This window comes from Neofelis nebulosa, chromosome 3, assembly GCF_028018385.1.
Source record: "Neofelis nebulosa isolate mNeoNeb1 chromosome 3, mNeoNeb1.pri, whole genome shotgun sequence".
NCBI lineage: Eukaryota > Metazoa > Chordata > Mammalia > Carnivora > Felidae > Neofelis > Neofelis nebulosa.
The window spans coordinates 79,235,789-79,252,928 of NC_080784.1; the positions used below are offsets into that span (position 1 = coordinate 79,235,789).

The 17,140-nt window shown below is 35.7% G+C and overlaps 1 protein-coding gene across 11 annotated transcripts in view; it reads left to right on the plus strand.

Annotated features, from left to right (window-relative positions):
- The window catches only part of IQCM (IQ motif containing M), a 664,496-nt gene that overhangs the window by 291,158 nt on the left and 356,198 nt on the right, over positions 1-17,140 (plus strand). For all 11 annotated transcript variants that reach the window (XM_058721202.1, XM_058721193.1, XM_058721197.1 and 8 more), the window contains one exon: positions 551-685. In XM_058721202.1, coding sequence (XP_058577185.1) covers positions 551-685 — 135 coding nt within the window. The remainder of the gene's footprint in view (positions 1-550; positions 686-17,140) is intronic.

Below are 17,140 nucleotides of genomic sequence, written 5' to 3' on the forward strand. Positions count from 1 at the left end.
CCAGGCCAGAGGATGCGAGTGTTCTCTTGCAGAAACAGGTCCAAATCTGACTACTGTGGAATGTAGGAAGGAGAAGCATGCCCCATTTCCTTCTAGCCTTCCCCAGGAGGTCGCCATAATGCCACTCTAATCAAGACATAAAAATAAAACTGGAGGTAAAGTTCCTTTGAAGTTAGAGGAAGCTTTCTGGTAGTTTGTACTTGACAGAGTATTTATAATGAAAATATTTTGGTGCGCCTGGGTGGCTCTGTCGGTTAAGCATCCACCCGGCTCAGGTCACGATTTTGTGGTTTGTGAGTTCCATCCCCGCTTCAGGCTCTGTGCTAGCCCTGGCAGCTCAGAGCCTGGAGCCTGCTTTAGATTATGTGTCTTCCTCTCTCTCTGCCTCTCCCCCACTTACGCTCTCTCTCTCTCTCCTTCAAAAATAAATAAACATTAAAAAAAAAAGAACTGCCCTCTTAAGTAAATAGTTATGAAATCAACTTTCTCATTCTACCAAATTTCCATCATTAAAAAAAAAAAAAGAAAATATTTTATGTCTTTCTTTTAGTCTATGAAACAATGTTTGCTAAGAGAGAAGATTGGCAAGGATTGGAAAGAAGCGAGCTCCTTAAATTCTTCAATGAGTGTGGTCATTTCCCAATCCAACAGCAAATTGATGAAGTTTGGGACCTGGTCCATAAAGGTGAGTGGTTTCCCATTTCTTGTCTTCTTTTCTTTTACTTTGTCTTTCCCTCTCCTCCTTTTCTTCCTCCCTTGTTCTTTCCTTCCTTCCTTCTCTTATTTAATTTAAATATAATTTAAATTTAAATTGTTCCCATGTTTCTTTTCCATTAAATTTGTCTTATAAAATCCTTTTCCTAAAGTTTTAAAAATCTGATTTTAATATATATAAAAGAAGAAATTTAAGGATGATTCAAAGAAGTTAATGTAACACGTTTTTTTAAAGGGGCGGAGGAGGTTATTTTAAGTTTTTAAGATTTTAATATATTTTTGATACAATATAAATTGTGTCTAACATAGTGTATTTTAAACCACTATATTTTAACTACTGATGTTAAAAATCTTTCTACCAGATAGCTAGATTTGGTACTGAAGAACATAGCCAAGTTTAAATATTTAAACATTGTAAACTATTTCAATAGAATTTTACAGTTAGAAAATCATTTATTTTCTGAACAGTAAACAGGTGAAAGGATAGTATTGTATGAGAATACTTAATAATTTAAATGGAAGAACATCCCATGAAAATTGTCATGAAGATGTGGGGAATATCAACAAGTTTTCCTTAATTCCTTAAGGTTCTTCTGAATGTTTCTATGAGCATAATAGTGCTATAGCTTGCTGTTATGTTTAGAGATGATGGATGGTGTGTTCACAATTTAATTGAGGAAAATGGTGAAAATGAGCCCTGTGTGGGCTCTCTACTGACACTGAGGAAACTGCTTGGGATTCTTTCTCCCATTTTTTTCTGCCCCTTCCCCTGCCCCTCAAAATAAATAAATAAACTTTAAATGCAGGAAAAGGACTCATATGCCTGTAGGAAGATTTGATTAAGGTCAGAGTGACAAAGCTGGAGATTCATTATAGGTTTGAAGTTCTCTTTCTTAATTTTTAGTTTACCTAATTTATTACCTATGACTTTGCTTTGCCACTGCTGTATCCCTAGTACCTAGAACAGTTTTCTCAACTCTCAATAACTATTTGCTCACAGATTGGCAGAAGCATCTAAATCATTTTGTGCTTTAGTAGTCATGACTAGATTGTTTAATTTTTTTTCTAATGACAGAAACCTAGAATGTTTATTATAGAAAATTTAGGAATGTATAAATATACAAAACTGCCAAGAAATAATAATTGTAAGCATTTGATGTCTATCTTTCCTATTTTTTTCTATGTATATGACATTATTTTTATGAAAAGTGAGATTATTTTCTACATGTTTAAAAATCTGCTTTTTTTGCTTACCAATACTTACAAGTTTCCAAGCCATACCTTTCACAGCATTATTAATGACTGGGTGATAATCTGTCATATGGAGGTTCTATAAGCTATTTATCATTGCATGTTTAAATTTAGTTTTCATTTTTCTTTATAATAAATAATAATGAAAAAATTAAATGCAGCAAAATAGCATGAATTAGACATTTTAAAACTTATACTGATCAGTGTTAGTAATCTAAAATATAATTTTGTTTTCAAATTAACAGTTTCATAGAAATATTTCCCTCTACTGATTATTTTGGAATATATCATATAAGCTTAGATTTAGAGTATGGCTCTGGCATTAGCTCTCCTGGGTTTAATTCCTGGCTTCACCACTTACTGGTTGTATCTTTGGACTATTTATTTATCTCTGCTATGCCTTATTTTTCTCAACCATAAACAAAGATAATACCATCTAAGTCAATTGGACTGTTGTGAAGTTTAAATGAAATAATTTATGTAAAATATGTGTCCCAATACAAGGGCTCAGTAATGTTCGCTTTCATTATTCTTAAAAAATTTGTAAGTATACTTAATCATTTTGATAATTTTTTATGTTGAAAATGTTTAACTGTTGAATCTCTTTGTATACTGATTCATTCTATAGAGCTTGTTTACTGAATGTTTTTTGTTGGTTTCCACCCCCTCTTATATCACAATGACCTGTGTGTTCATTTATGCTCATTTTACAGATGAGAGGGCTGAGACTTAAGAAGAGACTTTTCTAAGCTCACTAGTAGACTTGGAACTTGACTCCTGGTCTCTTTAAGTTAGGTTCAGTGTTGCTTCCATTTTATTATGTGAAGATACTTTAAAAGTCGATGTTATGAAAGCATAATTAGATGATGAAAACATTCTTGACAGCAAGTACTGCCTTTTGTTGATCTTTCACAGACTAGCCTAATGCCTTGCAATATAGTAGGTTTTCTGCAAATGATTGAGTTTATGAAATTTCTTATTAAAACTAGAATTTTCAAAAGAAAACTTAGTTTTAAACCATATTGTTTTTATTATACTGCCTGAAATTGGGAAGTGTTTTTTTTTTTTTTTTTTTTTTTTTTATAGAAAGGAGCCACTCTAACATAATTTAAAATATATGTCCAATTATGTTGCTCCATCCACTTGAAAAAATTCTTTTGGTGCATAAGAAGCTTTCATTTGAAATGGAAATATACTAACTAATGGAAAAAAATTATGAGAAATGAAGCTAAATTAATGGTTTTCTACTTGCTTCTGGTATATATTCCATTTTTAAAATAATCTGATTTTATGTGTTTTAGATTGTCAGTCATCTTCATTCATACTGACTTCTTTGATTGGGATAATAGCGCCAGATGTGAAACCTACGCATTTTTTCATCCAGTAGCATATTTTACCTAACGCATATGTACTTAATTCAATTGATTAACTTCTTTGGTGTATGACACCAAGTAGGTCACATTCCTAAAACTGTCTGTATGTATTCAGGTATTTTTAGCTCCCCCACCCCCATTCTTTATTCTCATCACTATGGTAACAAAAAAATTTGTGACTGAGGACACGGTTTTTGTCTGAAAATCTTCCCTTGGGAAAATGAAGCAACTTCAGGCTACATGTATGCATTGATCTTAGGCTACATACATGCGTTGATCTTAAAAGCTGAAGAGTATGCAAACATGATATTATTTAATATTCATTTAAATCTCAACAAATGAAACTAAAAACTACAGAAAGGCATATCTGAAAGTAAGGAAAATAATACACTGTGGTTCTATATCATCTGTTCTCTTATCATCTGCCTAAATTTTTAGAAATTTGAACTTTGAGTGTTTTCCAGTATTTTTCCAGCATGCAAATAGAACGTTTAGTTTATTTTCTGCAGTTAAAATGAACACACAGTAATAATGAAGACAAGTCCATTTTCACTATGGAGCTCTAGACAAAAACCTTAAAATCAGAAACACAGAAATTACCTGTATGTTATTTAACCTAACATATTCTATGCATCTGAAGAAACTGTGGCCTAAAATGGAATGTAAATTATTTCAAGTTCCCTGACTAGTTAGTAGCAAACTATAACTAAATCCTGGGCCTCCTGCTCCTCAGGGCACAGCTTTGTCCACCATAAATGGACAACACTGAATTTTTTGCTGTTTTCTAGAGAAAAGGTTTTATGTTATTAAATTAGAAATGTATAATTATTTTTCCTTAAATTTTTTTCGTATGAACAGACACTCTAATGATAAAATTTTAATTATGCAGGAAAGTGGTTAAAGAGGATTTAAAAAGATAGTAAGAGATTCTAGGGTATAGGAAATGTGAGACATGGGCAAATTCTGGCAGTAAAAAAATACAGAAGTATTGGCGCCTTATTTTAAATAACTTATAAAAACATTTAGCACATATTTATTATAAAATGCTGAAGACACACCCTAAAAACAAAAGATGAAATGAAAATTACTGGTTATTTTGTGTTCCAGCTACTGACTAGGGGTCAAATAGAATAGGTAGTCAGGTCTTATATGGATTTCCTAGTGTTACTATTAACATTTGTAGAGACTATCTGACAATCTTCTTTTTTTATATAATAAAAATTTGATCACACTATATATTTATGTTGGGGTACAAATCTCAGCTCATAAACTCACTGTTTTTATTTTTTTCCTTTTATTTGAGAAAGAAAGAGAGAGAGAGAGAGAGAGAGAGAGAGAGAGAGAATCTTAAGCAGTTTCCACACTGAGCTCAGAGCCGGACGAGCTGAATTAAGAGTCAAACAGTCAACCAACTGAGCCACACAGGCACCCCCTCACTGTTTTTCTACAACAAGTTAATTTTTATTTCTAGCTTCTACCCATCAAAATTGAATTTCAGTCAGTCTGGCTTTTCATTCCCTTTTTTCTGAGATTGTGGCTAAAGGGATAGAGGGCATTTACATACTGACATAGCATGTGGAGTGTCTACCTGATCTGCAGTGTCATCTTTGACATAGGCATTGCCTGGTGTATTCATTTGCTAGGTCTGTCGTAACAAAATACCACAGACATGGGTATGGATCATGGATCACCCATGTTTATCATACTTGGGGTTCATTGAACTTCTTGGATCTGTAGATTAATGTTTTCATCAAATTTGTCAATTTTTCAGCCATTTTTTTCGTACATTTTCCCCTCTCTCCTTTCCTTCTTAGACTCTTATTACATTTATATGAGTACACTTAATGTGTCCTAGAGGTCTCAGAGGTTGTGTTTACCTTTTTTTCAATTTTTGTTCTTTATTTTTAAAAGACAGAGAGAGAGAGAGAAAGAGAGCGAGTATGAGCAGGGAGAGGGGCACAGAGAGAGGGAGACACAGAATCCAAAGCAGGCTCCAGGCTCTGAGCTGTCAGCACAGAGCCCAATACGGGGCTTGAAATCACAGACTGTAAGATCATGACCTGAGCCAAAGTTGGACACTCAACTGAAGAGCCACCCAGGAGCCCCTTGTTCTGTTCTTAAAAGTGGATAATATTTATTGATCTATCTTCAAGTTTACTTTCTGCCTTCTGTCTTCTCAAATCTGTTGCTGAGCCTGTTTTGTAAATTTTTCATTTTTTATTTGTCATAGACTCTGTGTCTGGAGTTCTCTCTTGTCCAGCAAGAAAATGGGACACAGGATTAAAAATGAGAGAGAGGCTAATGTCCAGGAGGAAATAAGAGCCCCAAGTAAGGGTCCTTGCTCCATTTTTATTAGGATCAGAAGGCTTACAAATGTGGTGATGGATGTGCACAAAGAGACAATGAAATCATGAACATTAAGTCATGGGTGTGTAGGGAAAGGGGGTTTTGAAGATATGTGGTGTTAGGGGGTTGGGTCAATACAAAACAAAATCCTGGCACCAGACAGAAGGTTGTTCACAGCAGACTCAGTCCTCACCTCTGTTTACCTAAACTGGTCTAGGAGACCAGAAAGACTGAGCATGCTACTTCAAGGTCAACAAGGCACCTTTCTTTTGCTAATTAGCTCCCCTCTGGGCAACTTTGCCCCACTGCAATCTTTAGCTCTATTTACCTCTTTACCTAATTTGATCCTTCCTGTGAAAGCAGCTTTCTGCTATTGTACTAAGTTGGGGGGCATTTCCACCCTGAATACCTAATCTTGTTTACCTCATCTTGGATGTTTTCATCCTGAGATTCTCTGTTCCTATACTTTTGTCCTATACTGGAGGCCTTTGCCCTGCTTCTCCTACACAGGGGGACTTTGCCCTGTTTACCTAATCTTATTTACCTAATCTTGTTTACCCAAACTTGGGTGTGTACATCCTATGGCTTTCTAATTCTTTATGCCTTGTTAACCCATCAGTGCAGGCTCAGGGAACTCCTAAGCTTATTCCCCACAGTTATTACATTTTTCAATGCTAGAATCCATTTATTTTTTTACAGATTCTGTTTATCGTGATAATGCCCATTTTTGAGTTATTGTCATATTTCCCATTAATTCTTTAAATATAATTTATTTCAATTATTTGGGCACATTTATAGTAGCATCTTTGATGTCTTCGTCTGCTAAATCTGATATATAAGTCCATTCAGACTTAATTTTTGTTGACTGCTGTTTTTTCCCTGAGTATTGGTCACACTTTCCTATTTATTTGAATGTTTCTATTGTTATTTTTGTTGAATACTGGACATTTTAGGTAATATGTTGTTGCAACTATGGATTCTGGCGTCCCCTTTCCAAGGGTTTATTTATTTATTTAGTAACTTCTCTGGACTTAATATCTGGAATCTGATCTGTCTCCTCCAGGTGTTTGGCTATTCATTTCTCTGCTCAGTCATTGTTTTAATTTTTTTAGAGTGACTTTTGAAAAAGCTATCTCTGATTCTGTATAACCTAGCTGTCAGCCTATGATTAGATAGAGTGTTTACTCAAACACCTTGAGCCATTAAGGTTTCCAGCCTCTGCCTGATCTGTGTGTGTGGGTTGGGAGTACATTCAGTGCTCGAATGTGCTCATATTTTACATCTGCCTCATATTCTACCTTCCACTGGTACTCCTGGGTCTTTCCTGTTCATTCCCATTGTTTTCCAGTTAGCTTGGGATGTGTGTAATAGTTGTCAAGCCATTCTGTGGCTTTCTCATTTCGAAATAGGCCTCTGAAATTTCCGGCTTGCCAGTGCCTGCCCCAACTCAGACTGAATTCAGGCTAGCACAGCTGCAGTGTCTCTCCATTTATTTCTTATCAATTGTGTTATATATACTATTCAATGTCAATAGATGTGGAGTTTTTCCTACTTCTTCAAGTCAATTTAGCTTCCTGGTTGATTGGTGTCTGGCTGGGGGGGGGGTAGGAGGAATAATCCTCATGTTAGACATACTGATACTGGTTCTTCATACTATTGTCATGACCCAGTTCAGTAAAACCTATGACCTAGTGATCTAAATTTTTTCACTAGAGAAAGACATAATGCTCAAAAAATATGGAGGCAAGTAAATGAGTAGAATTCTTAGGACAAAATTATCTGAAATGACTTAATAAAGATGACTTGGAGCATGTGGTCAGTGTTAGGAAAGTTTGGCACCTATTCTAATGACTATATAATGATAATACTCCTTTTACTATCACCTCCACTTCCTAGAAGAATCTAGAAGAATTCTAGAAGAATCCTGAACCGATTTATCATGAAGTTCTTTAGCAGAATTTCATGTACTTGTGTTATAGAACACTGGATCCCTTTAGAAGTATTTGGTGTTGGGGCACCTGGTGGCTCAGTCAATTAAGCATTGAATTCTGGATCTCGGCTCAGGTCATGATTTCATGGTTCATGGAATTGAGCTCTGTGTCTGGCTTTGGCTGACCCTGTGGAGACTACTTGGGATTTAATCTCTCCCTCTCTCTCTGCCCCTCCCCTGCTCATGCTCTCTCTCTCTCTCTCTCTCTCTCTCTCTCTCTCTCTCAAAATAAATAAACTTAAAAAAAAAGTAATATCAAGTACTTACTCTGATGGGTGTACTGCAAAACTCCCATGAACTGATACTCTTTCCATGCATTACAAAAAAGTAAAGATTTTGTCAGTGGTGTCTATAGCCTTTGTATAGCAGGTTGCAACTTTTTTTTTCTGGTGTTTTAGTAGATATTTTCTGATGCTTTCAGCCACGTGAAAGGTAAAAACACATTCTCTTCTCTGATTGATGATTTCAGGAATAAGTTATGAAGTGAAAAGAAATGAATTAGAGCATACTGCATGGATGCCTTCTGTGGTTGTGGCAATCCAGAATCTTTTTTGAAAAAATTGTAACAACAAATTTCAACAACAATTTCAACAAATACATTTTGAGCACTTTATATGTGCTGTGAAATATATTGTGGTTCAAAGGTCTCAAAAATCCACTTAATAACAGGAGGGACATGGACATATATAACTAGATAAATACAAGGTTGTAAATGTTTATATATTCACAATAGTATCGAGCACTAATACAAATGTCATGTCTTAAGTTTAGAAGTCAGAGAAGGTTATAGAGAATGTTGAAGATAATGTCAATCATTGTTGTATGAGTTAACTAGATCATAAGAGAAAGAGGTTTCACACATAAAAGAGAGATTTGTGCAAGGCAAATTAGAATTTTTAGGTCAGCTGGTAATGGTGAAGAGGAGAAATCTGTGGGTAACTGGAGAGAGCGTGGTTTACTAAAACTGCTGACTAAAAGATGTCAGATCATTCACTGAGATCTAGTTGACAGTGGTTTCTTCTTATACTGTTCTTCTTGTTTTGAATCCTATGTATTCACCTGTCATCTATTGGAAATGGATATTTTCAAATACACAATTCATATTAGATTTTGGATACATACATCAGTTTTGTGTCAGTTAGGAGCTATTTAAACATGTTTCTCTAGAACTTGAACACCCCTGCATAAACTAGAGGGACCAACCCTAGGGGCAAAGAGCAACCCTTTGGATCTGTCTCTCACCACCATGCTTCAGCTATGTAATCCAAGCAGCTGCTCCCACAGTTTTGCCTGCTTTCTCCCCTAACACTTTTTAAAGATGGTTCTTGATATTTTGTCTCATATTTCATTATTTCATTCTGTTAATGCCTTCTTTCACCCTAGCTATGGCTGTGCAAAGCCTGTTAAAGCCTATGCTAATGATATGCCCTGGGAATGATCTGGGCCAGTGAAAGACTTTCCCTTTTCCCCTCTTTCCTGTCTTCCTGCAGTCATGTGAGTTGTTACTCCAATTAGTGAGGTAGTCTAATTAGCCATTCTGGGATTTTTTTTTTTTTTTTTAAGCCTTTGAGTCTTTTATTGTTTGGGTTGAAATATTTGGACCATTGTTATAAGCTACATAGAGCATCTGATTAAATTGTGTAATATGACTTAACACTAGCTATTCTTTTAAGGCCTGTCTGTTTTCGTTAAGTAGAGAATAACCATCTTCAAGAAACAGCAGGAACAGCAGGGGTTTGAGAGGAGTGTAACTTCAATAAAGGTATAATTACTTTCATAAGTCTATTAGAGGGCAAGGCTTTAGGCTCCTTTTGTTAGATCACTATTAAGATTACACACCCAATACTGTTAACATGCAAAAATCCACTAGCAAGTCTTTGTTTTATATGATTAAATTACTATAGTATCAGGGGTATGAAATATTGAAAACAACTTTGCTAGCAAGTTGCTGATTAATGAAACATTAATATAAAATATTTCATCGGAAAGTCTTATGAAATGCAACATTTTATGATATAGTATAAGTATTCCAACATCAAAAAGCATTAAAGAGCCGTGTGTGTGTGTGTGTGTGTGTGTGTGTGTGTGTGTGTGTGTGTTTTCTGGCATTCCATTTGATCCAGAGTCCCATTAATTTCCCCAGTGAAGTGAAAACTGTCAAAGGAATTAGAGTAATTTTCAGCCCTTGACAGTCAAGTGAGTTTTGCCAATCTCACCCAGTCCACTTTTTAAATTTAAATTTAATTTTAATTTTATTTTAGAGAGCAGGGTGGGGGAGCAGGGGAGTGGAGCAGAAGGAGAAAGAGAGATAATCTTAACCAGGCTCCACACTCTGTGTGGAGTATGACATGGGGGTTCGATCTCATGACCCTGGGATCATGACCTGGGATCATGAGCTGAAATCAACAGTCGGTCAACCAAATGAGGCACCCAGGTGCCCCTCACCTAGTCCACTTTTTTTTTTTTAAGTTTATTTATTTTGAGAGAGAGTGTGAGCAGGGGAGGGGCAGAGAGAGAAGGAGTGAGAGAATCCCAAGCAGGCTGCACACTGTCAGCACTGAGCCCAACATGGGGCTAGAACCCACAAAACGTGAGATCATGACTTGAGCCAAAATAAAGAGCTGGATGCTCAACCATCTGAGCCACCCAGGTACCTCACCCAGTTCACTTTTTAAGTCACCTTTAGGAATGCACATTTTCTAACAGTTTTGAATCAAGATTAAAAAAAAAATCAGTGTTGACTCACTATATTGTACACCTGAAACTAATATTACACTGTATGTTAAGGAAGTGTAATTTAAATAAAAACTAAAACAAAAATTATGCTCTGCTCAGTAAGGCACCATGATGTTCCCAGGTTGTGAAGTCTGTCATACTCTGTATATTATAAATGGTACTGAAATGCAAGCTTATGATTCAGATCTATAGAACCACGCTTGTGAGAACTGCCAATTTGGCATCATAGAAGCCAGTTGTTAATGCTAAAGTCTTGTTAACTTAAAGTTTGCCTTTAAAGCTGTGATAAGCTCATGAGTTTCATTTGGTATTTCAATTTCCAAAATTTAAAATTCTGTGACTGTTTCCATGTTGAAATCCACATGGTAATATTGTTTTGTAGCTGCATTTTCTTATGAGTCACGTTGGTCTGTTATGCAAGGAGATGTTTATAGAGTAAGATTCTTTCAGGGAATGGTTTTTCAGGCATTTTAACATAAATACCTCATATTTCTACCAGAACGTTGTTGGATTTATAGTCTTTCAAAGTATTCTTTCCAATGATACCTTATCTACTAATGCTTATATATATATTTTTGGCATGATGAGTAACCAAACATCTTTTCATCTGATGCTCCTTAGTGGTTTATATATAGAGGACTTAATTTTCATATGCATCCTTGTATGCAGTTGTCATCTTTTAAGGTAAAACAAGTACACAAATGTAAGCACATTTGCATAGCATATGTATTATAGTTAGTAACTCCCATCAACACTAATAATTGCTCAAAAAAGGCAGATACCAGAACCTTCTTTTTCTCTTTATTCTTTGTGGAGTTTAATTCATAGTACTAATCAGAAAAGGCAAAATTGACTCTATACCTACAATTTATTGTGTATATTTTCTAGTATAGCGATTTTCATGTAACATTAAACAACCTATTAAACTTATGTCTCTTAACCAAGGTCTTATAACATTCTCATGCATTTAAATAAGTTAAAAACTTATTTCCAAATAATTTGATTCTAAGAAAGTTATTGTACCCAAATTTTTAAAGTAAGAAAGAAATTTGAATGGATTAGAAATAATCCCTGTAGCATCACTCTAACTTACTGGAATTCTAAAGACTTTTTGTTGAGAGAGAAAGGATGGAGTTAAGACTGGCGTGTTGGGAATTGCACCCAAATTCAGCCCTTGTGCATGTGTCATGCAGGTGAACCTCACCCTAGGCAGGTGTAGCCAGAAATAGAGTAAGAACACTTGCCGTGTGTTAATAGCCCATATCAGCTGGCTAATTTCCAGTAGGTCAGTCTTACTCTGCTTACTCTGCCCTTGGAAAAAATTCTGATTATTGTGGAGTTAAGAGCAGTACTGCTTTTCAGCAATGAGATGACTGCTCATGTAAGTACTGTAAATTTCTAGCTTGTGCCATACTTTTGTTTTCTGTACCTACCTAGAACCAATCATTGCTAGAAATGCTTCTAATACTATGGTCTTCATGACGTTTTTGGTTGAAGTGAAAGACAAAGAAGCCCATCACCAACTACCATATTCCAAACTTGTTATTCTGCAGATAATAACTAGCTTCCTATATATAACATTTGCAGGACTGAGGCATTTATAGTAACTTGAGGACTTTTGTTCTGTTTACTTACAGCTCTCTGTGTTCCTTCAGTTTTCTGGAGGTGCTTGCAATTAGCAGTTTTGAGCATAACCTAGGCTCTCATTTTCTTTAATTTTCATTTCTAATGGTCATATTCCTATAGCAACTTACTTCCTTGGTTCTAACTGGATTTTGTCATTCCCAGCAACTGCAAGCCTCCAATATCTGTTTTTCAAGCTTCCTTCTCCCTGACCACCTCTCACATCTTTATGGCTCTTCTTTCCCTTCAATAAATCTGCAGCACATGGAACATTGAATCCATTAACTTTACTATATTTATAATATTCATAACCCTTGGGGTCTTTCACCTTCCCCACTACTTAGCTTGGATTTATTCCATGGTACCCCACACATACTATTAACCTGAAAATAAGAGCTGTAATGTGAGCCCCAAAAGCCTTTTATTTGGGATCAAAGAATTACAATTCACGGAGCACAGAGTTAGGTAGAAACCCAAATAGTGTACCACTTGTAGGGTGAAAGCAAGGGGTTTTTATGAGGAAAAAAAAGCGGGTGATTAGATGAGTTGAAGAATGGAAGGAAAAATTTTTCGATGGATGGTAACAAACTAAGCTACTCTGGGTTATACATTGACTGACTGCTGATTCTGTCTTCAGAAAGTTCACAACTGTCAGCCCTGTGATCAGCATGTCTTTTCTCCTACTGACTTCTTAAGTCAATTGCTTGCCCTTTTGCCCAGTCCAAAGGTTATGGCTCAGTTCACATAAAGGGAGGTAAGGCAGTTTCTCTGCAGTGACCACTCCAGCTCTATCTAAAATGGATCCAGTCATGTCAGCTTTTCACAATACGTATTAACTTCCTTACTCTCCCCAGCCTTAATTTCCAAAAGGCTGAATCTGACAGAGCCAAGTCTCTGCCTAGTTCAAGAAGACGAACATGGCATGGCTGGAGAAAAACACAACCATGCTGATTTCTTTCACTTTAATTTCTGATCATAAATATCAGGTGGACCCCTGGAACTGCCAGGCAGTTTTATTCCATTTTTTTTAGTTAATTCAATTTCTTCTTCTCCCAGAATATTTCATACAATTCAGTCCTCCTCAAACTTAACACCTCTATCTTCCCCCTCCTTGCTAATGACTTATGTCTAATGAAAATGATATAGCAGGCAAAATTAGAAAAGACTGTTATCTTCTTACCTCTCCATCTATCATTTTCTTTTTAAGACATATTATCAAGTAATTCAGACATATAACAAATCACTGACATGTAATAAATACTACTCAGGTAGTGGGCTAATGGTACCTGTAGCAACATAGATAAATATTTTTCAAAAAATAATGAAGTCAAAGGACACATAATTTATGTAAAAATTTTAGGCTTTTTTTTTTTAATTTTTTTTTCAACGTTTTTTATTTATTTTTGGGACAGAGAGAGACAGAGCATGAACGGGGGAGGGGCAGAGAGAGAGGGAGACACAGAATCGGAAACAGGCTCCAGGCTCCGAGCCATCAGCCCAGAGCCTGACGCGGGGCTCGAACTCACGGACCGCGAGATCGTGACCTGGCTGAAGTCGGACACTTAACCGACTGCGCCACCCAGGCGCCCCAAAAATTTTAGGCTTTTAACATGAACTTTTAATTACTTAAGAGTACATAGATTTGTAATAAAAGCATAAAGACATGAAAGAGGTAAGGGAAAATCGTAAATTTGGAGTCATGATTAACTCTTTTTTTTTTTTCTTCACCATGGCAGAAACAGCTTCATTAGAGATCTAGGCATGTCAGGGAGCCCCAGTCGGTCACAGAGAAGAGAGATCAATATTGTACAGGACAAGAGTCCAGCACTACAGAAATATCCTCTCAAAAACTAAATGTGAACTAAAACTTCCATCTGAACATCCTAACAGAAATGCTGCCAAGTTTAGCCCATGTGAAACTTCTGGAAGCTCCTGTTGAAATATTTTGCATAAAAGGGAGCTCTCCAGCACAGCCAAATCTGAGCTGTATACAGGTTACAGGTATGGGATAGAAGAAATAGATAAAAGGATAAGGGGAATGTTCTCACTCACACTAGGTCATCTCAGTGTGCAGGTGAGAGAGGAGCCATTACCACTGTGGTGGGAGGGAAAAAGTGAGAATACAATTGAGAAAGGATTACATAAAGCACCTACATTTTATTTTCAGTTTTTAGTGGGAGTAAGATATTTTCTTTTTCCTTTTAAACTATTTATCCCAGCATGCTTTGTTGATTCTTTGATCAAATCAGTACTCTCTTGGAGTACTGATTTGCAATCCTGCTTCTAACATATATCAAATTCTCTTCTAAATCTGGGTCTGTTTCTGGGTTTTCAATTCTATTTCTTTTTTTCTTAGTATATTCCTGTACCAATATCATAGTCAGTGTAGCTTTATAATGAGTCACTGGACCAGACAGGGCCTTTTTTTGTCTTGTACCTTCTTGGACTTTTTCACTTCTATAAAAATGTGGGAGTTAGTCTTTCTAGTTGCATTAAAAATGCAGTAAATATCAAAACAATTTGTAGAAAATTAACTTTTGGATATTAAATCTTTGTGCTTATGTATAGGTTATTTTTTAAGTTTTTTTATATTTTACATTTTATGTTTTTATTATATATTTTATATTTATATCTTTTATGTTTTTCAATAGTTTTCTTCATTTTTCCCTAAAGGTCTTATGCATTTTTATTGGACTTCTTTCTTTTTTGTTTTATTTTATATTTTTATATTAAGAAAAATTAACATGAGATCTCCCCTCTTAACAAATTTTTATAGTGCATAGTACAGTATTGCTGATTGCTGACTATAGGTACAATGTTGTACAGCAGATCCCATAGGACTTATTCATCTTGCTTAACAGACTTATTTCTAAGTATCATATCTTTTATTGCTATAGGATATGAAGGAAGATTAACCTTTCTTTTAATGTTTAAGTTGGGTGCTGGGTACACATGTTTATTTTTGCTGCTCTAGTAACTTCTTTTTATATGTCTGAAATAAATTTAAAAAATCAAAATTTCCCAGTTCCTTTTTGTCACATGTAGAATAAACTTCAAATACTTAACAAATGATACATTTTTTTACCTTTATGACTTCAATTCCTACCCTTCTCCTTTTTGCTTACTCTGCTCCAGTCAGGCTGATGACTTTACGTTTTTGAATATGTTAAATTCTTTACACTCACTATTTCTTCTATTTAGAACTCTCTTTCCTTTTGGATCACTTTGTAAGAGTTTGACTCACATGCTTACTCCAGTATTATTTTCTCAGAAAGACGTTTCTTGATTTTCTTTTCTGAAATACCTCGCTTTCCTCTCATTGTCTTCTGCCCTCTATGCTCCTCCGTTTCTTTGATATTTTCTACATATTTGAATGTATTTATATTCAAACATGTATTTGTTTATTTGTTAACTGTCTATCTCCTCTACTTGCCTATTGATTTCCAATATGGCAGTGATCTTATCTTTCTTGTTCACTGCTATGATCCAGTTCATAGGATAGACCCTTGTGCATATACAGGAAGAAGGGAGAGATGATGTCACCAGCCACAGCAGAATGAAGGATACATGCCAGTTCTAAGGAAAGAGATGTGAAAGGAAAATCTTTCCTACTTTCCTCTAAAATTATTAGAGTAGGAAAAAATGGAAAAAGTATCATCTGCCTGTACTCCTAGAGATGATAAAAAGTAGACTCTTCAGTCACCTTCTGTCATGTCTTGGAGCCAAGAGGGAATGTTACCCTTCAGAAAAAGTCTGATCCCCTCAGGACTTTCCAAAGCTTTCTGCCAGTCAAACGTTTGCAGATCCTGTAGGCTTGCCCAGGTAATAATTTCTTATTCATGATTATTCTGTTTGGTGTGTTGGGGTATATGATTTTAAGCATGGGACATCTCTTATAGATCTATTGCAAATGTGTCACTTTGTAGGAATATAGGGTGGTCTGGTGTCATGCCAGCATCAGCTTTGTTTACCAGGCTCCAAAAGGGCTTCTTGTTGCTCATGTTTTTATTTAGTTTATATGTTGTTTTTAAGGTTTTTAAGGTGAAAACATTTGATGCATCCCAAGACCATATCTATTGAGACATATTCAAATTTTTTTTTGCAATGGTCTGGTGAACTTAGGACACACTTGCATAGCCAGCCAAGTATGAGTCACCCAACAAAAGGGAATGTTAGGAGGAGATTAAATCTGATTAGGATTCAAATACATGAGGTGATAAAGGAGCTGGCTCTGCTGCCAAGCAAAGCTACTCTCTTATGTGGCCAACAATGAGCCTTCAGTGACCAGTTATGTTAATCAGACACCTGCTATAAACAATATGTTCATAGGAAAGTTAATAAACAGTACCAGGCCAATGTCTGTTATGAGTCAGCAGAAATGGACTGTTTAATCAGAGCAAATGTTTAAATATTAAAAGGGAGCATTATTCTTATTGTTAAAATAAAAATAAGACTGATGACTAGTATACAATCTCCTTTGTGGGGCCTAGTTTTGTTGGTGCTGCATATAATGAATTTTAAAAACTGGTAGCTGCCAGCTTATATCCAAGAAATTATCATTTGTAGCGGTTTCTGAAGACAAATGCATCGAAATTAAAGATTTATTTCACAAATACATCTAGTGTCTTAATCAGCTCCTGCTGCCATAATAAGATACCATAGACTGGGCGGCTTAAACAACAGACATTTATTTCTCCTGCTTCTGTAGAGGCTGGGAAGCCCAAGATCAAAGTGCTAGCAGATTCAGTTCTTAGTGAAGACACTCTTCCCGGCTTCAAGATGGCTGCCTTCTCACTGTATTCTCACAAGGTGATGAGAAGACTCTCTGGTGTCTCTTTACAAGGGCACGAATTCTGTCATGAAGGTCTACCCTCATGTTCTTATCTAAACCTAATTATCTCTCCAAGGTCTTTCTAATACTTTCTAATACTTTCAAAACTTTCTAATACCATAACATTGGGGGTTAGGGCTTTAACATATGAACTTGGGGTGCACACATTCAGTCTATAACAATAGAGGAATACATATTACATATAAAGCAACACATCTACAGGTTCATTAATTTAATCACTTTGCATCCTTTCTTGTTTCTGTTCTGGGCAAAGGA